This window comes from Equus caballus, chromosome 2, assembly GCF_041296265.1.
Source record: "Equus caballus isolate H_3958 breed thoroughbred chromosome 2, TB-T2T, whole genome shotgun sequence".
Taxonomy (NCBI): domain Eukaryota; kingdom Metazoa; phylum Chordata; class Mammalia; order Perissodactyla; family Equidae; genus Equus; species Equus caballus.
Window position 1 is genome coordinate 57,612,125 of NC_091685.1, and position 23,733 is coordinate 57,635,857.

At 36.6% G+C, this 23,733-nt stretch overlaps 1 protein-coding gene across 8 annotated transcripts in view; it reads left to right on the forward strand.

Annotated features, from left to right (window-relative positions):
• Window positions 1-23,733, forward strand: part of PPP3CC (protein phosphatase 3 catalytic subunit gamma) — a 97,781-nt gene that overhangs the window by 69,211 nt on the left and 4,837 nt on the right. For 4 of the 8 annotated variants that reach the window (XM_023636147.2, XM_023636145.2, XM_070261253.1 and 1 more), the window contains exons 7-12: window positions 207-284; window positions 371-465; window positions 4,104-4,229; window positions 5,368-5,439; window positions 20,897-20,978; window positions 21,594-21,691. In XM_023636147.2, coding sequence (XP_023491915.1) covers window positions 207-284; window positions 371-465; window positions 4,104-4,229; window positions 5,368-5,439; window positions 20,897-20,978; window positions 21,594-21,691 — 551 coding nt within the window. Of the gene's footprint in view, window positions 1-206; window positions 285-370; window positions 466-4,103; window positions 4,230-5,367; window positions 5,440-19,960; window positions 19,988-20,896; window positions 20,979-21,593; window positions 21,692-23,733 lie in introns of all 8 variants that reach the window. The other 4 variants (XM_023636143.2, XM_023636146.2, XM_070261255.1 and 1 more) reach the window with 2 other exon arrangements.

Consider the following 23,733-nt stretch of genomic DNA (forward strand, 5'->3'; position numbering starts at 1 on the left):
CTGCATATTTGATCTGGAATGAGATATATTAGTGAAATGGAAGAACCGAGTAATGACTGCTAAGCTATTAATAAAAGTTCAGTTCTATGTAAAACTTATAATTTTGAAACAAAATCAATTCATATTATCCTGACTTTTCCCTTTCCTCCTATTAAAACAACAGTTTTTTAAATTCTGGGTTTATGTTTTCTAATTTTCTTTTTCAGTTACCCTGCAGTTTGTGAATTTTTGCAGAACAATAATTTGTTATCAATAATCAGAGCCCATGAAGCCCAAGATGCCGGGTAAGTTATATTAAAACTGTACCAAATATCACTGCAGAATTTTTGCCTTTGATATGAAGACAGATGGGCTGTCATCTCTCTTCCAGGTATCGAATGTACAGGAAGAGCCAAACAACAGGCTTTCCATCACTCATTACAATTTTCTCTGCCCCCAATTACCTAGATGTCTATAACAATAAAGGTAAAGGAGTCCAGTGATACTTGAGTTTGGATTTGTGAGTAAATGCGAGCTCTAGTTTAATTGTATGTATATGTGTTTTTAAATATGTATGAGTTTTAAATAAGAAAAAAAAGAGGTCTTAATTGAAACAAAGGCTGAAAAACTTAGAATTTAAGCTACTGCTTGGTTTTCATCTCCTAAGGATTATTGGGCTCTTTCTGAGTGTAAATAGTAATCACAATAGGTCTGACTGATACTACTGAATTAAAATATAAGAAGAATAAATTACTGCAGGGTCAAGTTAGAACAGTCAGCGTAAGTTATTGGTTTTGCTGAATTTAATTATTCATAACAGTACCTCAATAAAATGTCACCTTCTGGTATTTTAATGTTTGTGAATTATTAAGCTGGTTTTGCTCTTCTTAAGGAATGGTACAGGGAGAATGAATACTGTACAAAAAGTCAGAAAAATCTTCATTTTAGTCCAAGCCCTGCCAGAAACTAATAGTGTGACTTAGGTAAGTCACACAATCTTTCTAAACCTCAGTGTCTCATATAAAAAAAGAAGACTGAATGTACACGTGCCTTTTGATCCAGACATTCTACTTCTAAGACTTTATTCTATTAAAGTCTTTTTTTTTAATTTAATTTTTAGGATTCATAGTTTGTAAGTTTTGTATCAGAGCAGTGGTCCACCTAAATACTTCATGCCTCTGTAACTATTTTGTTGTTATAAAGTGTGACTATACGATAATGGAAGTTTTAAACAAACATGCCAGAACATATGTACCCCAGTGAGTGTTGTTCCTTCAAAGCAGTTACCTTGGGAGGCTATACACTTAGTCCAGCAATGCTGCCCTTGTTCAAAACATTTTTGGAACTCCTCTTTTGGCATTGCCTTCAGAGTCTGCGACACATTCTTTTGGTTATCCTCAATGATGGGAAATCTGCGTCCTTTGAGGGTGGATTTGATTTTTGAAACAGCCAAAAGTCATTCGGAGTCAAGACTAATGAATAAGGTGAGTGATAAGCTAGATGATACCATTTGGGGTCAGAAACAAGGTGTGATTATAAGGTAATGAGACTGATTTTTCTTGTGTTGCTATAAAATAGCTCTGGACCTAATTCTAAAAGAGGAGTTCCAAAAATGTTTTGAGTAATGGCAGCATCTTTGTATTAAATATATGGTAAGGCAGCAGGGTGTATGGAAAATGGCACTAAGCTAGGAGTCAGAAATCCTAGTCTATTCTTGCTTCACTTTTTAAATTCAGTTAACAAGATACTTTACTTCACTAACAATATACTTCACTTCTCTGAGCCTCAGTTTATCTTTAAAATACTGTCTTATAGGATTGTTGAAGTTAAGTTGGAATAATAAAAATGAATATTGAAAGCATTGGTCAAACTATAAATTGCTACAATACTGTATAACATCTTACTGTTATTGTACCTGGTGTGATTACATCAGAGGACCACACTCATCTGATATATAAGGTCTGGTATGTTTGTAGTTGGTGGTTTCTTAGTCTCATTACTTTATAGTCATACCTTGTATATGCAGCTGGGGAAGAGAAGTTTAAAAGAGGTCCACAATATGCATACTATTTAGTCTATTTACAAGTAACCTATGGAATGGCACATCTCATGTAAATCTGATTTGGATCAGTCATCTCAGTGTGTCTTTCAGTGACTTGCTGTCCATTTTTAAAGAGCATTTCTTTGACTTTAAGTTGTCTTGAAGCCTTCTGTTTCCTTTTGACTTCTTGTCATTCTTTTCTGAGTCTTAGCTATCCTACAATCCTCTGCTTCTCCCTAACTGCATTCTTTCTTATTTCCTTTTTCCTTATATTTCCAAAATACATGAGACTTAGTTCTGGTCTTGTTTCCTCCCTGATGAATGGAATGTGCTGCTCGTCTTAAACTTCTCAAGGATGCAGTGGCTCTAGTCCTCATGCTTGAGATGAAGACTTTCTCTTCTCACTTCTTTTTTCACCTCACTGTTACGAATATCTATTGATTGCTCAGTGGATTTATCAGCATGCTAAGCTGGAAGATGTCACCTAAATCGGCAGTCATTTTACTAACTGCCAGCTCACTTTTTGCCCCATTCTAGTCTGGTTTTGTTCTTGATTATTCCTTTAGTAAACTTTAAAGTCATAGTCCATTCTACCTGAGTTTTCTGTCAGCTTTGACGTAATTGGTAACTTTATCTTGAAACAATCTTATTTTCCTTGGTTGCTTCTGAAGCCTTTTTTTTTAGGAAAAAGGCAGAAAATGTGGCACTGAAACAATCTCTGGTGGTCCTCAGTTACTCCCCATACAAGTACCTCTTTTCTTGAAAAAGGCAACTCTTTGCTCCTTTCCTTCTTCTCTTTCTTCTACTGTTGCTTTTCTTTCTTTCATGTTTTTTGACTTATTGGTACCAACAGGTATTTCTTGGTTCCACTGGTTATATGAAAGACCCTTAAGTCAGGATTTTTAAAGATTTCTATTCCTCTTTTTTTTTTGTGGCCGCTGGGAACACACCCCAAAGCAGTTTTGAAGTTCTCGTTTCTAATGATCCACTGTTGAGACCCACCTCCTGCCTCTTTTTTCCTGTGTAGATTGAGGGAATTGTTCAATAATTATATATTTATCTAACCTAAATAAAATATACATATATGAAAATAATGTACATTGTGGCCAGTGTTTAGTTTTTAAGTGCTGGAGATCCTATTTTCATTATAATTGATGGTGTACATTTTAGACATTCAGTAACTTAAATTTTGAGAACACTAGGCAATCCTATATTAAGCAAAGAAACAGCAACCAGAAGATGACTTATATTTGTCATGTCTAGAGAAGTGTTATACCCTATTTTATTTATGATCACAGTGAGAATAATTAAGAGAGTAATGCAAACAACATTGCATTGCTGCTGTTGAAGACTAAGGAATTGGATTTGAATCTTTTAAAATATAAAGAAAATCAGTTTAGTACCAAAGTATGTGTGCAAATTTATGAACTGATTGGTATTAAACATTTATAGAGTGCTAGCAAGGTACTGACTGTGTGTAGGAGAGATGGGCATGTTTTAATCCACTCTATTGTATGCAGAGATGATTTAATCTACTTTTGAACCTTGTTGTAAATTGCTCTGTTGAACCATCTGTACCCCCACTGTGAATCAGTGACTGCTATGTTATAAACTCTATAAAATCTGTGGTTCTGGCTAATGACTAGCAAAACTGGCTGTGTCCATTTAGTGAGAAATCTTTGCCCTCAAAGGAGAGTTGTGATTGTAACCATTTGGCATATAAAGGGAAATTATGACAAAGTTTTTCTCTTGTGGAACCTGAGATTTCTGTAGATAGTTGCTGTGTGGTGACCCTTTGAAGTTTCAGAGCTCAGTTTCTTTTGTACTTTTATTATGTTTATTATATTTTATTATTTTATTATATTATACCTCTTCAGGTAACTTTGTCACTTGGGATAATTCTTAAAAGAATGAACTGTATAAAATGCTTTAAGATTTCCATCTGCCCTTAAATACCAAGTCCTGAATTTACAAGTGCAAAGGAAGTTGGTGAATTGTGTGTAGTAGGCGCATAACTGTACAAAGCGTCCCGGCAGCCTTGTCACCTTCCTCTATGCAGAATGTCCTGCCTTTTCCTTTTTAGCTGCTGTGTTAAAATATGAGAACAACGTCATGAACATCCGGCAGTTCAACTGTTCTCCTCACCCCTACTGGCTTCCGAACTTCATGGATGTTTTCACGTGGTCTTTGCCTTTTGTTGGGGAGAAAGGTAAGAGAACTAAAGCATCTGGACCATCACTTGTCTTAACTAGTGACTGAGCACACTTTTATATCTGCATGAGCCCCAGATGGCTCAGAAGTGTTTTTCTTAAAGTTATCAGAAATGTTTTCTAGGACTGGCCTGGTGGTGTAGTGGTTAAGTTCGTGCGCTTCGCTTTGGTGGCCTGGGGTTTGTGGCTTCGGATCCCGGGCGCAGACCTGTACACCGCTCATCAAGCCATGCCATGCTGGCATCCCATATACAAAATAGAGGAAGAGTGGCATGGATATTAGCTCAGGGACAATCTTCCTCACCAAAAAAAGGAAAGAAATGTTTTCTAATTTGCTTTGTTCTCTACAAAGATTTTTAAATGGCACTTAATTGGTTTTTAAATTATAATTCTAATCGATTATGCTTTTCTTATTCTGTATATCAGTTTAAATTAACTGTCCTACTGTGAGCAAGATGCTAAAATGACATGTCACTACGTCATTCCTTCAGAGATTTCTTCAGCGATAAGGAGATTTAAATAGGAAGTCTTGTCCTTAGAATTTTGCTTGTGCTCCTATACAAATAAGCTATGCAAATATAAAATAACCCTGTTGGACATAGGCCTGGTGGCTTAACTTCTTTGTAAAGTGGGACAAAATCTTTTCATATGCATATCAGTGAGGAAAAGGCTCTGGACAGCAGCCTGATGAAATCAAGTAATTATGCAGTAGACTATTCAAATACTCCAGACTTTTACTGGAGCAAGTAATCTCCCCAAATGCTATATAAACCTGAAGGTCTACATTTAATGCTACTCTTTTAAAGCTACTCTTCCCCCCCCCCCCCCCACAAAGCCAGGATTCCATTATTGGTATTCTTCAATAATATTTTTTCAAATGAATGTTTCTTTAATGTGACCCTGAGACACAATTCTATCTCTTTGGATGTTTTTGGAGAAGTTATAAAAAATAGGCATTAGAATGAAGGGGACAGAGAAATGTCTTCCAAAATTGTAAAGCTACTCTTAATAGAATAATGACAAATCATTTTTGTCTATGTTTATTTAACATGTATGTTTATTTAGATAACCACATCATTTTAGAGAAAGGACCTTATTAATTATATAAATTTTTGGTTATTTTGTCCTATCATGTAGTCACAGAGATGCTGGTTAACATTCTCAACATATGCTCTGATGATGAATTGATTTCCGATGATGAAATTGAAGGTAAACTTGCCTTTTCCTCATTTGAACTAGAAACAAAGAAGTTTTGCTTTTGGTTTTAGTTTGTTTAAAATAATTTCTTTTTGTTATTAAAAAAGAATTTTGTTCATTGTAGAAAAATAAAATTTGAAAAATACAGGAAAGTATAAATAAGAAAAAAAAAGTTACCCATAATCCTACCGTCTCATAGATATCCACTCTTAACATCTTGGTGTATATGCTGTGTTAGCCATCTTTTATATTTGCATACATTTTTTCCTCTCTCTTTTCTTTTCAGCAAAAATGAGGTCATGTGATAGTATCATGACCATTTACTGTTTTTTTGTTGAATAATTCTTAATGGTTACATAGTTGTCCATGTTGATCATTCTTTGTTTTAACCAATACCCTGCTGTTGGATTTTGGAATGTTTCCAACTTTTTCCTTTTAAAACCCCACAGTTTTGAAAATTCTTATAGAAAAATCTTTGTTCAACAACCAATATTTATTACATGTCTGATGTGTGCCAGGTACTGTTTAGGTCCTTGCTCTCAATAAGCTTATATTCTAGTAGAGGGAAGATAAACAATAAATAAATATGTCAGATTTTGATATATAGTGTGAAAGAAAGAAAGGCAGTTTTAGGAAATTAAGAATAACATTTTCTTGATTATTTCCATAGGATAAATTTCTAGAAATTGAATATCTGTGTCAATTAGTACTTACAATTTTAAATTGGATACTGATAACCTCTAGAAAGGCTGTACCAGTTTACATTTTGTGTGTGTGAGGCACAGTTCACAGTTCTCTCCCCAATACTCTTTATAGTGTGCTGTTTTTTAAATTTTAATTTGCATTTTTCTGATGACTAATGAACATTTTCCTTATGTTTATTGACCACGTTTATTTCTCTTGACAATTGTGAATTGTCAGTTCATGCCTTTTGCCCATTTTTCTACTGGGTTATGTGCATCTTTCTTTGGTTTTCTTCTTATTGGCCTGTGAAAGATATTCATATAGTATCATTTTGTTGTATGTGTGGCCAAGTATTTTCTTTCTAGTGTGTTGTAGGAGGTTTGATTTTAAAGGTAGGTCCTAATTTATCTGAGAATGCAGAAGACACTGGAAAGATGGTGGCACCATCTTACACTTCAGATTCCACTGAAGGTGCAGAGCAGATGGAGCAGAGCTTGTGAGTGAATAAAGTAGAGCTATTGGTGCTCATGGAAAATCTGTTAAATAGTCTACATGCAAAATTAAATGGATAAAATTTTCTCATTCGTATTTTTTACAAGGTATGTGGACATAAGCTAATATATGGTTCTTAAATTTTTTTCTGAAAGGAAATTAAGAATAACCTTTTAGGGGCCCGCCCAGTGGCGTAGTGGCTAAGTTCACATGCTCTGCTTTGGTGGCTTGGGGTTCGCAGGTTTGGATCCCGGGCGTGGACCTGCATACTATTCATCAAGCCATGCTGTGGTGGTGTCTCATATACAAAATAGAGGAAGATTTGGCACAGATGTTAGCTCAGGCACAATCTTCGTCACACACAAAAAAAGAATAACCTTTTAGGTTAAGATGATGAATTGAACACACTTGTAATTCCATTCCTTCCTGAAACCACACGAAAACCACAGTACAATTTTGGTTTTATTTAAGTGACATAAACTAAGAATTTCTGTTTTAGTCATGACAGACTAGATCACTTAAATCAACCCTTACTTTTACCTAAAAAAGCTAGACAAAATATTTTTAAAATTTGCTTTGAAGACATTCAGGAGGCTAACAAAGTAATAAAGAATTACCAAGTTGAGATCTGTAAAATGGCATAAATCCAGAGAGATAAGACCAACATTTGGGACTATTTCTCTCCTAAAGACGTTCATGAATTTCGAAAGAGGGGGACTAAGAGGTTGAGCAGCCCTCCTGATAGAAGCTAAAACAGTTGAGGTTCATGGCTTTCCAAGTATGATGTGAGTGCTCGTAAGCTTCTGCTCATTAGTTTGGGACTCCCAGAAGTTGCATCACTGTAAGAGTAAGCGTGAGCTAGAAATAGAACAGCCTGGAAGAGACTACAGCCTACCTTCAATCATTTCAATCCATGAAATATAAATAAGGTCGTCCCAGGCACCTGGCAAAAGCAGACTTCTCCAGACTAAGATAACATCATGTAGGACCTTGAAATTACTACAGTCTTTCAGATATAATATGTGGCTCACAACCAAAAATAAATAAGCAGATGAGGAGACAATGACATGAATGAGAATCAACAGAAACAGCAAAGGATGAAACAGACCCCCAGTCCTCCAGACATTGGCTTTATCAGACCAAACTTTAAAATAACTATGCTTAAAAACAAAGCAATGCTTATTATGTTCAAGAACATGGAAGACTAGATTGAAAATTTTGGTAGAGAACTGTGAATTATAAAGGGGATGTAACAGAGTTGCCAAAGCACTAAAGGAAAATTCTAGGAATGAAAAATAAAATAAATTTAAAAACTTAACAGATGAATTAATAAAAGACTCAATAAAGTTGAACAGAGAACAAATGAACTAGAAGACAGGTCAGGTGAAACAATCTAGAATAAATCATGAGAAAAAGTAAAATACTGAAAAAAGCATAAGAGAAATAGAGGATACAGTGAATAGGCGTATCATCTGAATGTTTTGGAGTCCCAGGGAAGAGAGAGAGAATGGGGTAGAACCAATATTTGAAGAGATAATGGATAAAATTTTCTAAAACTTATAAAACATTAACCCACAGATCAAAAAACCCCTGTAAACGAAAGCAGAATGAATACAAAGAAAATAACATAAGCAGCATGTCTTAGTAAAAGTGCTTCAGATGAAAGACAAAGAAAAAATTCCTAAAGCAGCCAGAGAAAGAGAGATTACTTTGAAAAGAGAACAATTAAACTGACAGTAGATTCTTTTTTTTTCTTAAGATTTTATTTTTCCGGGCTGGCCCAGTGGCTCAGTGGTTAAGTTCACACATTCTGCTTCTCGGAGGCCCGGGGTTCGCCACTTCAGATCCCGGGTGCAGGCATGGCACCGCTTGGCAAAAGCCATGCTGTGGCATGCATCCCACATATAAAGTGGAGGAAGATGGGCATGAATGTTAGTTCAGGGCCGGTCTTCCTCTGCAAAACGGATCGGCAGTCGTTAGCTCAGGGCTAATCTTCCTAAAACAATAATAATAATAATAAAATAAGATTTTATTTTTCCTTTTTCTCCCCAAAGCCCCCCGGTACATAGTTGTGTATTTTTAGCTGTGGGTCCTTCTAGTTCTGGCATGTGGGATGCCGCCTCAGCATGGTTTGATGAGCAGTGCCATGTCCGCGCCCAGGATCTGAACCCATGAAACCCTGGGCTGCTGAAGCGGAAGACACAAACTTAACCACTTGGCCATGGGGCCAGCCCCCTGACAGTAAATTCTTAATGGAAGTAATGGAAGAAGGAGACAATGGAGTAACATATCCAAAGCTCTGAAAGGTAATAAATGGTAACCTAGAATCCTGTACCTAGCAGAAAAACCCTTCAAAAATGAAGAGGAAATAAGCATCTTTCAGATATTCCTCCCTTAAAAAACTTACTATGGAAATTACCAGGAGACTCTTAGTATTAAAGGAAATTCTAAAGAAATTTTTCAAGCAGAAGGAAAATACCAGATGAAAGGTTGGAGATTAGGAAGAAATAAAGAGTAAAAATAGTAGAAAATATGTGGGTAAATCAAATTAATGCAGACTTTTTAAAACAATAATAATGTTTTGTTGGATTTACAGACAGAATTAAAATATATGACAATAATAGTTGGCAGTGGAGTAAATAGAGTTAAAGTTTATGAGGGCTGTATATTACCTGGGAAGATGGGGAAAAGTACCTGTTAACATTATACTTTGATAAGTAGGAGATGCATGTTGTAATCACTAGAGTAATCTGTAAGAAAAGAGGGTTTTTTTGTTGTTGTTTTAGTGTATAACTTTTAATTTATAGAAAAAGATAGAATGATAAAAAGTAAACCAAGGCAAGAAAGGAGAAAAGGTACATAGAGCAGTGGAACAAATGGAATAAATTATAATGATAAATGTATGAGCAATTTCATTAAATGTAAATGGATAAAAGAAAACAGATAAAACGTTGTCAGCTAGGATTTTTTTGAAACTTCATAATGTTTTATAAGAGGCAGATATAAAGCATAAGAATACAGAAAGTTTGAAAGTAAAAGAAGAGGAGTAACACATAATGCAAACACTAACTACAGAAAAGCTGTTGTAGATAGATGAAGGTTACATAAGGTAGACTCTAAAAAATAAGATTTAACAATTTTAAGTTTATACATAATTAGTTACATGGCTTCATAGTATATAAAGCAAAATTTGACAGAAGTACAATGAGAAATAGAAATATCCATAATGATAGTGGGAGAATCCAACAAATATCTTTCAGTGATTGATGGAACAAGCAGACAAACAAGATTAGGAAAGTTGTAGAAAATTAGAACAACCACAATTAATGAACTTGACCTAATGGATATATAAAGAACACTGCATCCAACAAATGCCATATACACCTTCTTTCAAATACACATGAACTTTTATAAAAATTGACCACGTACTGGGCTAAAAGCAAGTTTCAGGTGTCACAGGATTAAAATCATAATGACTATGTTCTCTGACCAGATGCAGTTAAGATATAAATCAATAACAAGAATAAAATTAGAGGGGCTGGCCTGGTGGCGCAACAGTTAAGTGCACATGTTCCGCTTTGGCGGCCTGGGGTTCACTGCTTCAGATCCAGGGTGTGGATGTGGCACCGCTTGGCAAGCCATGCTGTGGCGGACATCCCACATATAAAGTAGAGGAAGATGGGCTCGGATGTTAGCTCAGGGCCAGTCTTCCTCAGCAAAAAGAGGAGGATTGGCAGCAGATGTTAGCTCAGGGCTAATTTTCCTCAAAAAAAAAAAAAATAAGGAACTAGAATACCTCCATATTTTAGGAGATTTAGAAATATGCTTAATAACCCATGGGTCAAAAAACAAATCAAAATGAAAGTTTGAACATACTTTGAACTGAATAAAAATTCAAAGTAGTACATATTGGGGGGTGGCCCCGTGGCCGAGTGGTTAAGTTCACGCGCTCCACTGCAGGTTGCCCAGTGTTTCGTTGGTTCGAATCCTGGGTGTGGATATGGTACTGCTCGTCAAACCACGCTGAGACAGCATCCCACATGCCGCAACTAGAAGGACCCACAACGAAGGATATACAACCATGTGCTGGGGGGCTTTGGGGAGAAAAAGGGAAAGATAAAAAAAAAATATTAAAAAAAAAGAAATCTGCTTTAAAAAAAAAAAGTAGTACATATTAAAACTTGAGGGCAAAAGAACTGGAAAACGAGTGATAAAATTGCAGCATTAAGCCCTCACATATCAATGATCACTCTAAATGTAAATGGCTTGAATTCTCCAATCAAAAGACACAGAGTGGTGAGATGGATTAAAGGATAAGACCCAGTAATATGCTGCCTCCAGGAAACGCAGCTCTAAAGACAAACACAGGCTCACCATACTCCAAGCAAATGGCAAACAAAAGAAAACAGGTGTTGCCATACTTATATCAGACAAAGCAGACTTCAAGATAAAACAGGCAATGAGAGACAGAGAGGGGCAGTATATAATGATAAAAGGGACATTCCAGCAAGAAGATGTTACACTTATAAATATATATGCACCCAACACAGGAGCACCAAAGTACATAAAGCAACTATTAGCAAACCTAAAAGGAGATATTAACAACAACACAACAATAGTGAGGGACCTTACCACCCCACTTACATCAATGGATAGATCATCCAGACAGAAAGTCAACAAGGACATAGTGGATTTAAATGAAAAACTAGACCAGATGGACCTAATAGATATATATGTAGAACACTCCATCCAAAACCAGAAGAATACACATTCTTCTCAAGTGCACATGGAACATTCTCAAGGATAGACCATATGTTGGTAAACAAGGCAAGCCTTAATAAATTTAAGAAGATTGAAATAATATCAAGTACCTATTCCGACTATAACACTATGAAACTAGAAATCAGCTAGAAGAAAAAAGCTGGGAAAGTGACAAATATGTGGAGACTAAACAACATGCTTGTGAACAACCAATCGATCATTGAAGAAACTAAAGGAAAAATCAAAAAATATCTGGAGACAAATGTGAATGAAAATACACCATACCACCCCATATGGGATATAGCAAAAATGGTGTTAGGAGGGAAATTCATAGCAATACAGGCCCACCTTAACACACCAGAAAAATCTCAAATAAGCAATCTTAAATTACACCTTACAGAACTAGAAAAAGAAGAGCAAACAAAGCCCTAAGTCAGCAGAAAGAGGGAAATAATAAAAATTAGAGCAGAAATAAATGAAATTCAAAGAAACAAAAAACAGTAGAAAGGATCAATGAAACAAAGAGCTGGTTGTTTGAGAAGATAAAAAAATTGACAAACCCTTAGTCAGACTCACTAAGAAAAAGAGAGAAGCCTCAAATAAATAAAATTAGAAATGAAAGAGGAGAAATTACAACAGACACCACAGAAATACAAAGGATTATAAGAGAATACTGTGAAAGACTATATGCCCACAAATTGGATAACTTAGAAGAAATTGATAAGTTCTTAGACTCATACAACCTCCCAAAACTGAACCAGGAAGAAATAGAGAATTTGAGTAGACAGATCATAAGTAAAGAGATTGAAACAGTAATCAAAAACCTCCCAAAAAACAAAACTCCAGGGGCCGATGGCTTCTCTGGGGAATTCTACTGAACATTCAAAGAAGATTTAATACCTATCTTTCTCAAACTATTCCAAAAAATTGAGGAAGGCAGAACACTTCCTAACACATTCTACAAGGCCACCAACACCCTGATACCAAAGCCTGACAAGGACAACACAAAGAAGGAAAATTATAGGCCAATATTGCTGATGAACGTGGAAGCAAAGATCCTCAACAAGATAATGGCAAACCAAATACAGCAATGCATTAAAAAGATCATACACCATGATCAAGTGGGACTTATACCAGGGATAACAGGGATGGTTCACCATCTGCAAATCAATCAGTGTGATATACCACATTAGCAAAATGAGGAATAAAAACCACATGATCATCTCAGTAGACACATAGAAAGCATTTGATGAGATCCAATATCCATTTCTGATAAAAATTCTCAACAAAATGGATATAGAAGGAAAGTACCTCAACATAGTAAGGGCCATATATGATAAACCCACAGCCAACATCATACTCAATGGGGAAAAACTGAAAGCCATCCCTCTGAGAACAGGAACAAGACAAGGGTGCCCACTCTTGTCATTTTTATTCAATATAGTACTGGAGGTTTTGGTCAGAGCAGTTAGGCAAGAAAAAGAGATGAAAGGTATCCAAATTGGCAAGGAAGAAGTGAAACTCTCACTGTTTGCAGATGACATGAATTTTATATAGAAAACTCTAAAGAATCCATCAGAAAACTATTATAAATAATCAACAACTACAGCAAAGTTGCAGGGTACAAAATCAACTCAAAAAAATCAGTTGCATTTCTGTACTCTAATAACAAACTAACAGAAGGAGAATGCAAGAATAGAGTCTCATTTACAATCGCAACAAAAAGAATTGAATATCTAGGAATAAATTAGCCAAAGAGGTGAAAGACCTATACACTGAAAACTATAAAACATTCTTGAAAGAAATCGAAGCAGACATAAAGAAATAGAAAGATCCTCCATGCTCATGGATTGGAAGAATAAATAGAGTTAAAATGTGCATGCTACCTAAAGCAGTCTGCAGATTCAGTGGAATCCAAATCAGAATCCCAATGACATTCTTTGTGGAAAGAGAACAAAGAATCTGAAAATTCATATGGAGTAACAAAAGACCCCAAATAGCTAAAGCAATCCTCAGAAGAAAAAACAAAGCTGGAGGCATCACAGTCCCTGACTTCAAAATATACTCCAAAGCTATAGTGATCAAAACAGCATGGTATGGGTACAAAAACACACACACAGACCAATGGAACAGAATTGAAAGCCAGAAACAAAACCACACATCTATGGACAGCTAATCTTTGACAAAGAAGCTAAGAACATACAATGGAGAAAGGAAAGTCTCTTCAATAAATGGTGTTGGGGCAACTGGACAGCCACCTGCAAAAGAATGAAAGTAGACCGTTATCTTTTGTCATACACAAAAATTAACTCAAAATGGATTAAAGACTTGAAAGTAAGACATGAAACCATAAAACTCCTAGAAGAAAATATAGGCAGTACACTCTTTGACATCGGTCTTAAAAGGATCTTTTTGAATACTATGTCTACTCAGACAAGGGAAACAAAAGAAAAAATAAACAAGTGGGACTTCATCAGACTTAAAGAGCTTCTGCAAGGCAAAGGACACCAGGAACAAACGAAAAGACAACCTATTAACTGGGAGAAAATATTTGTAAATTATATATCCCACAAGGGATAATCTCCAAAATATATAAAGAACTCACACAACTGAAGAACAAGAAAACAAACAACCCAATCAAAAAATGGGCAGAGGATATGAACATTTTTCCAAGGAAGATATACAGATGGCCAATAAGCACGTGAAAAGATGTTCAAGATCACTAATCATCAGGGAAATGCAAATCAAAACTACACTAAGATATAACCTTACACCCATTAGAATGGCTATGATCACTAAGACTAAAAATAGCGAATGTTGGAGAGGATGTGAAGAAAAGAGAACCCTCATCCACTGCTGGTGGAAATGCAAACTGGTGCAGCCACTATGGAAAACAGTATGGAGATTCCTCAAAAAATTGAAAGTAGAAATACCATATGACCCAGCTATCCAACTACTGGGTATTTATCCAAAGAACTTGAAATCAACAATATCAGAGAGACTTAGGCATCCTTATGTTCACTGCAGCATTATTCACAATAGCCAAGATGTGGAAGCAACCCAAGTGCCCTTCAACTGATGGTTGGATAAAGAAGATGTCATATATATATATATAAATGTAATACTACTCAGCCGTAAAAAAAGACGAAATCGTCCCATTTGCAACAACATGGATGGACTTTGAGGGTATTATGTGAAGCAAAATAAGCCAGACAGAGAAAGACAAACACCACATGATTTCACTCGTATATAGAAGATAAACTAATGCATGGACAAAGAGAGCGGTTTAGTGGTTACCAGAGGGGAAGGGGGTTGTGGAGTGGGCACAAGGGGTGAAGGGGCACATTTATATGGTGATTGACAAATAATAATGTACAACTGAAATTTCACAATGTTACAAACTATTATGACCTAAAAAATACCCTTGAGGGCAGGCAGTGCATCAGGCAGCCCTGGTGCCTGATAGCCACATCAGCAGATGCTCACTGGTTGATAGCAAAGGAGAGGAAGCAAGTTATACTTCACCTTAAAGCAGAAGAATGGTCAGAATTAAATGAGAGATGCCATGTACAGAGAATTCTCTTTTAAAAATTTTAATCAGGCATTTGGCTTTATCTCCCAAGTTACCATACAAGCAGAGAAGATAAAGCATCACCCAGAATAGTTCAATGGGCATTACAAGGTCCAGATAACTTTCACCTTGCATGTCTGGGGTGGAGTGACCAAAAGAAATGTGAAATTGGTCAAGTTTTTTGAAAAAGCAGCTGTTTCTGTGTGATTTCTTCCAAAATGCATATAAAATCTTATGCATATCTTAGCTGCAATGTATTTTGAAAGCAATTTACATAAACAAATTAAGTTGTAAATTTGGCTTATTTTTATACCACATTTTGTAAAACCAGTGCTTAAATACAAAATGATTTAAACTTGAGAAAAAACAATAACAAAATTTGAGGGATGCATCTAAAGCTATGCTTAGAGGAAATTTTGTAGCCTTAAATGCACATATGGGAAAAGAAGAAAGGTGGAAAATCAACATCCATCTCAGGAAATTAACAAAAGAATGGATAGCACATTAAACCTAAAGAAAGTAGACAGAATGAAATAAAAAGTTAAGAGCAATATTAACTAAATAGAAAACAAAATGCAATGTAGAGGAGCAGTAAGAACAAAGTGTGCTGTTTTCAAGAGACTAATAAAGTTGATAAACCTCTGGTAAGACTTACCAAGTAAAAAACTTAAGACAAAAATAACCAATGCCAGGAGGCTGGCCTAGTGGCGCAGCGGTTGAGTTCACACATTCTGCTTCAGCGGCCTGGGGTTCACCGGTTGGGATCTCGGGTGTAGACCTACACACTGCTTATCAAGCCATGCTGTGGCAGGCATCCCACACATAAAGTAGAGGAAGATGGGCATGGATGTTAGCTCAGGACCAGTCTTCCTCAGTAAAAAGAGGAGGATTGGTGGCAGATGTTACCTCAGGGCTAATCTTCGTCAAAAAAAAAAAAAATCTGTAAAAAGAATAGGCCCTGTGGCTGAGTGGTTAAGTTTATGTGCTCTGCCTCGGCAGCCCAGGGTTTCACTGGTTCAGATCCTGGGTGCAAACCTAGCACCACTCATCAAGCCGTGTTGAGGCTGTGTCCCACAAAGCAGAACCAGAAGGACCTACAACGAGAATATACAACTATATACTGGGTGGCTTTGGGGAGAAGAAGAAAAGAAAAAGAAGATTGGCAACAGATGTTAGCTCAGGTGCCAATCTTTTCTTTAAAAAAAAAAAAATCAGTGGGGCCAGCCCTGTGGCCAAGTGGTTAAGTTCACGTGCTCCGCTTCGGCGGCCTAGGGTTTCGCCCATTCGGATCCTGGGTGAGGACATGGCACCACTCATCAGGCCATGCTGAGGCAGTATCCCACATGCCACAACTATTAAGGACCCACAACTAAAAATGTATGCCTGGAGGCTTTGGGGAGAAAAAAGGAAAAATAAAATCTTAAAAAAAAAATCAGTATAATTCACTGCATTGACAGAAAGAAAAGGAGAAAAATCATTATCTCAGTAGATACAGAAACAGATAGGTAAGAGTCATCTTTCGTCTACAATAGACCTCTTAAACTAGGTTTAGAAAGGAGTTCTTTAATCTGACAAACATACCTATAAAAGCCTATAGCAAACATCATATGGTGAAATGTTGAAGGCTGCCTTAGTGCCTGGGAAGAGACAAGGATGCTGGCTATCAAAACCTCTATACAATATTGTATTAGGAGTTATATCCAATACAATAAGGCAGGAAAAAGAAATGCAAAGTATAAAGATTGGAAAGGAAGAAACAAAACTATCATTATTTAAAGATGATATGATTATGTGCAATGGAAATTTAAAAGATTCTGTAGATTAATTATTAGAATCAATAAGTGCATGTAGCAGAGCTTCTGGATACAAAGTCAATTAGCAGAAACTATTTGTATTTGTATCTACCAGCAACAAACAAAATGAAATTTTTAAAAAGATACCATTTATAGTATCATCCCTAACAATAAATCTAACAAATGATGCATGATACCTCTAAGCAACAAACTCTAAAACATTATTAGAGAAATTAAAGGAGACCTAATGAATAGAAAGAAATATTATGTTCATGAATTATTGGAAGACTCAATAATTTAAAGATATAAATTATTCCCAAATTGATCTACGGATTCAAAAACAAGTCAAATATTAACAGACAATTTGATTCTAAGATTTATATGGAAGTGCTAAGGATAGCTTCTAAAATTCACATGGAAAAAGCTTAACTCTTGAAGAAGTATAAGGAGAGAGGACTTGTTCTATAGGATATCAAGACTTACCTTAAAGCTAAAGTAATTGGAATTATTAGTGTGAGGACAGACAAGCATTGAAACAGAACAGAGAATCCAGTAATAGTCCAGAACATATACATGGACACTTGATTTATACCAGAGGTGCCCCTGCAGAGTAGTAGGAAAATGATGGTATTTTTAATAAATAGTTTGGGAATATCTAATCTATTTGAGAAAAAAATTAAACCTGACCCCTATCATATTCCAAACACAAAAATAAATTCCAGATGGACTTAATACATGAAAGGCAAAACAATAAAGCTTCTAGTATTTATAGTACAGAATATCTCATGACCTTAGGATAGAGAAAAGTTTCTTAAACAGGACACAAAAAGCACTAACCATACAGGAAGCTATTAATAAATTGAACTACATTAAAATTAAGAACTTGTGTTTATCGGAAGACTCTGTTAACAGTGTGAAAAAGACAAGCTACAGAGTGAGAGGATATTTGCAGCACAACCAACAAGGCTCACCTGCAGAATATATAAAGAACTACGGATTAGTAATGAGACTTTTTTTTTTTAAAGATTTTATTTTTTTTCCTTTTTCTCCCCAAAGCCCCCCAGTACATAGTTGTATATTCTTCGTTGTGGGTCCTTCTAGTTGTGGCATGTGGGACGCTGCCTCAGCGTGGTTTGAAGAGCAGTGCCATGTCCGCGCCCAGGATTCGAACCAACGAAACACTGGGCCGCCTGCAGCGGAGCGCGCGAACTTAACCACTTGGCCACGGGGCCAGCCCCAGTAATGAGACTTGAGCAAGCACTTAACAAAAGGGGATATCCAAATGGCCAATAAAAATATGAAAATATATTCAACCATATTTGTAATCATGAAAATGCAAATTAAAACCACAATAGATGATTCTACACAGCCACTAGATTGGCTAAAATTAAAGATGAATAACACCAAGTTTCGGCCAGGATGTGTAGCAACAGGAATGCTCATATACTGAAGTATAAATTGGTACGTTCACTGTAGTAGATAATGCCAAACTGTTATCCAAAGTTGAACATATATCTACTCTGTAACTGAGCATTCTAATGCTAGGAATATACTTAACAGAAATATGTGCAGCAAAGAGAAGTGCACAGGAATATTCATAGGAGCCTAATTCAAAATAGGCAAACATTTGAATTAGCCCAAATGACCATTGACAGTAAAAAGGATATATTGTTTTGTATTCATATAGTAGAATTGTATACAGTAATGACAATGTACAATTATTGTACACTTTTTATTGTATTGTTATATACTTTTTATTGTATTGTATACAGTAATAACAGGGAAAACATGGATGACTCTTACAAACATAATGTTGAGCAAAGGAAGCCAGACACAAGAATATATATTTGTTCCAATTACATAAAGTTTAAGTACAATGAAAACTATGGTGCTAGTGGATACACACTTACATGGTAAAACTATAGAGAACAGCAAGAAAGTGATTTCAATAAAAGTCAAGAGAATGATGCTTTGGGAAGAGAGAGACTTATTGTTAGGAGGGGCCCAAGGGGGACATTGGAGGTGCTGGGAAGGTGCTATTTACTGACCCGAGTGGTGCTTATGTGGCCATTTGCTTTTTAATAAATCATTGAGTTATACATTTGTTTTGTGTATTTTTCTCTATGTTGTCATACTTCACAACAAGAAAGATTAAAAAAGGCATAGATTTTTGAAAGCTGGAAGACGAATGAATTAGTTTACTGACTTAGCCGATTCAAGAAAGCTAAAGCCTGACTTAGTAATGGAGAATGCTGAGTTGCAGCATGGAATCCTCAAAAAGCAGAGATTGGTAGTACCTGTTGCTAGAGGTGGGGACTGTGGGTTGAGGGAGGAGAGAGGGGCACTGAACTAAAATGGGTAGACTCGGTGAGAGCTGTCGGAAAGGCAGGTAAAGGCCCAGTTGCCTCTAGGCAGCTACCTCTTCTTCAGTTCTGGAGGCTGATCTCTAAGTAAATTGTAAACCAAAGATTTTCTGGACCAGGGATACAATTGAGGGCATCAATACCTTGCCAAAAACAGATGAATTAAGTGGCCTATGCATGCTTGATACTGAAACAGAGACTTCCCTAACAACAGCCCACCCTGATCACTCTGCCTGAAGCTCCAAGTCAGCAGTCACCCGCCAACTCTGAAAGCTTTTTGGTCCCTCCGTCTTAATCATGAGCAGACACCAAGCACTACCAGATGCCTCAGGAAAGTTTCCAAGAGAGACAACAACAAAAAACAGCAAAAAGCACCTTGAGTGAACTTGAGATTCTGAAGAAAATACAAACTTAAAAAAGGAAAAACTATAATATCCCCAGAAAGATAGGGGAAGATATTGAATCCATTAAACAAAAACATAATGCACTTACTAAGAGATTTGCAAGCTCTTGGTTCTGTCCTTTGTTTTTATTCCTTGTTTTCAGCATCATTTATTCAACAAATAACATTTTTTTTGTCTAATTTTATTGTCATGATCTGTGAGGATAGAACATGTTAGATAATAATAGATGTGAGTTAATGTAAAACTATAAACTTTTAAGAAATGGAAAAACTGACAAGAAATCTGTAATTTAACGTTCTATCATGATACAAAGGACGTCTCTTCTGAGCTGATAAATATAATAGCCTGCTTCTCTCATTGCATTTCACTTTGATTTTTTTTTTCTCTCTTCCATGTAAACTTAAATTCCTCTTCTCCTATTTCTGTCTTCATCTCCTTGTTTCTTGGTGTCTCTTCTCCCTGAAGATCACTACATTTCAAGCTATCAGAAAGGTATACCACTAAAATGTGCTAAGAGCTTAATACTCACTGTTTGTCCCATACAATCTATTAATTAGACTTGTTTAGTTGTAGCTGAATAATTTCAGACAGGCCCTCCACCCTCCCTTTCTATTTTAATGTATACGTTTTCTCTGGACCTCGTATATGATCCTGCAGGATATTGAGAGCTGGAAGGGTGAGGAAGGAGAGGCCATATTTCTTTTTCTGACTTTTGAATGTGTTCATCTGGTGCATGCCTGGACCTTGGCTTCTCATGTGTGAGCTATTTCCTGAATCTTAGATGAGAAAAGGCCATAAAGTCTGCGTTAACTTTTTTGGTGTTGCTTTATAAAATACTTTATCCATCATCATAATTTGTACTGCACAGTTGCTGTGATAGGAAATAACTCACCAGTTTGTGAGTAAGTGAGGATTATAGGATGGAAGCTGCCCTCACTAAGTTCAGGTGAGCCAGCTGTGAGTTGTGTTTACATTGCAGAAGACAACTGCTCGAATCATCACTTGCCGTTTGGCAGGTCAAACCCTGCATCCTAAGGTGGCCCACAGCATTCTCACAAAAGATCTTTGCTGTAGTGACAGTCTTTGTTTATATGTGTTTATTTCGTCCTTCACAGTGTTCCACATTTCAGAACCCCAGTTAAGTTCCCACCTCTAATAGATTTGCTCCGTCTGTCTTTTTTGTGGCCCCTCCATTTTTTTACTTCATCTTTTTCTTTCTCTTCTGGGTTGTTTTTTCTCTTGTTCCTTAGAACTTCCTGGGATTTTTGTTTAAGCAAACTTAGGCCTTGACTTCCTTTTTTCAAACTACTCTTAAACTTAGAAAGATACTTTATCTTGGATTTTTTCAAACTAACCTGTTAACACATTCCTTTAACTCACTTGTTCTTTGTATTCTCTAAGGAGGCACTACAGTTCGAAAGGAGATCATCAAGAATAAAATCAGAGCCATTGGGAAGATGGCCCGGGTCTTTTCAGTTCTTCGGTAAGGATAAGTCTGTCATTACAGTGTGGGGTAAAAGCATTTTGAGAGCAAATTAGCAGTTGATTTCAGAACAGTCTTTTAGAGTTGGAAGTTAGTGTTAGAATTGTAGGTGTTCGGGTTGCATGCAGATTGAATCAGACCTACATGTTACAGTGACTAGAAATGTCGTAGCAAGCATTTGTTTGGTATGAGCTTAGATGCAGTGAACGCAGTGGTGTAGTGTGGCTTCTGGAACCAGACTACCCATGTTTACATCCTTGCTGTACCTCTTCTTAGCCATGTGATCTTGTGCCTCGTTTTCCTTGTCTGTAAAAGAGTGATAATAACAGGACCTGCCTTACACAGTTATTAGGAGGATTAGATGGGATAAAATATGGTAAATATTAGGATAGCACCTGGCTATTAAGTGCCTCTAATTGAAAAGCAAGGCCTGACCGATTGTTTAAAATTGGAATATTTACAGAAAACGTCCCTTCCTTTGGGTCAGGGAAGGGGTGGTGAGGAGAACCTGTCCTCCATCTCTATGCATCTTGTCTTAACTGCCTTCAAATGTCTTTGCATTGCTGAGTGGTAGACACCCTGGCAGTAACCCAGGGCTTTGATCTTCCTTTGCAGGGAAGAGAGTGAGAGTGTGCTGACCCTCAAGGGCCTGACCCCTACAGGCACACTCCCTCTGGGTGTCCTCTCGGGAGGAAAGCAGACTATTGAGACAGGTGAGTATGAGAAGTGCTCCTCTCGCAGGAGCTGTGCTCCCATTGCCTAGCAGTCAATGTAAAATTAAAAATTGAGCCTTCAATTGGATATTCATCTTGGGGGAAAAATGAATCTTGACCCTTCTCTCCTTACACAAAAATTAATTCAGAATGCACTGTAACTTAAATGTAAAAGGTAAAACAGTAAAACTCCCAAGAAGAAAGTATGCAGAATAGGCATTGGTGTAGATAAAGGGTCCTTAAATAAGACACAAAAATTACTAACCTTAAAGTAAATTTCATTAAATTAAGAATTTCTATTCACAAAAATACATAATTAAGAGAGGGAAAAGGCAGACCATAAACTGAGAGAAGATTTTTGCAATGCTTATGTCTGACAGTGGACTTGTATTCAGAATATAAAAAGAACTACAGTTCAGTAAGAAAAACATAAACAACCAATTTTTTTTAAATGGACAAAAGATTTTCACAGGCACTTCACAAAAGAGGGTATCAAAATGGCCAATAAGCATCTGAAAAGATGCTTAATATAGTTATTCTTCTGGGAAATGGATATTAAAACCACAGTGAGATACCACTACATACTCGCCAGAATGGCTAAAATTAAAAAGTCTGACAGTACCAAGTGTTGGTGAGTTTGTAGAGAACTAGAACTACACACATTGCCAGTGGGCTTGTAAATTGATTCAGCCACTTTGAAAAACTTTGGGGCAGTAAAGCAAAATTTATGTCTACCATATAGCCCAGCAATTCCACACCTGGTATGTATCAAAGAGAAATTAGTGCATATGTCCAGCAAAGGATGTGCATAAGAATGTTCACCTTAGCTTTAATTCATAATAGCCCCGAATGGGAAACAACCCAAATGTCCATCAATATTAGAATAGATAAATAAATTTTTATATTTGTACAATGGAATACTATCAGCAATAAAAAAAATAACTTTATGAATACGTGCAAAAACATGGTTGAATCTCACAGACATTATGGTAAACTAAAAAAGCTAGACTCAAAAGAGCACAGACTGTCTGATTTATATGATGTTCAAGAACAGGCAGACTAATCAATGGTAATAGAAGTCAGAATGGCACTTCCTCTAGTGGGAGAATATTGACCCAGGGGGCATAGGGGACTTCTGCAGTGGTGGGAACATTCTGTATCACTATCTGAGTGGTTGTTACACAAGTGTAGACGTATATAAAAATCTCTTGAGCTGTACAGTTCAGATTTGTGCACGTGATATGCCTCAATTGTTATGTGTTATACCTTAGTTTTTTTTTGGTTAGAGTTTCTCAATCAGAGGGAGAATTTGCCTCTCTGCCTGCAAGCCATATCCTACTCCAGTGTCACAGTCACCTCTACAACCAGTGTCAGTTCTAAAAATTATATGGGTGCTGACTTCTAGGGAGAGGGTTTTATGGAACCCTCTAATGAAAACACTGATGTTTGTTAGAATAAACGTAGATCTGGTCAACAAGGGGAAGAGACACGACATCACATCGTTGGACGACTAATTCCAGGCATGGAAACTGGAGTGGAAGCACTAACAACTTGAACTAGTTCCGCTGCTTTTTGCTCCCTTGTTTTATTGATTTGTTTCTACTTAAGTTTTTCTTGTTCCTTGTCATCTCCCCACTTATGGGAGCCCTCTGCTTCTTATGGGAACCCCGGTGCTGTTGACTGATAGGAAGGAGCCCCTTTCTTTCTCTTTCTTTTTATAGGATTGAATTCCTCCTTCTCTTTCAAATTGAATCCTGGAATCTTAGAGTTTAGCTATTTGGAAAGAAGAATGAACATTTTCTCCTTGGAAGTATATAATTAACTTCTGTAGTTTCCTAGAAAGGATCAATAAACTATTTCAGACTGAGTTTTTCCTCTCAAATAAATGTGCAGTTTCTTGTAAGCAAAATACCTTCCACCATTCCTTTGCTTGGTAATGAGTTTTGCGAGGTGTTCTGAGAGCAGCTCTGACAAGGCGATTCTGAGTTACTAGGAAGCACCATGGGTAAAGAAGAAAGGGGATGTCCTAAAGCATCTTACTT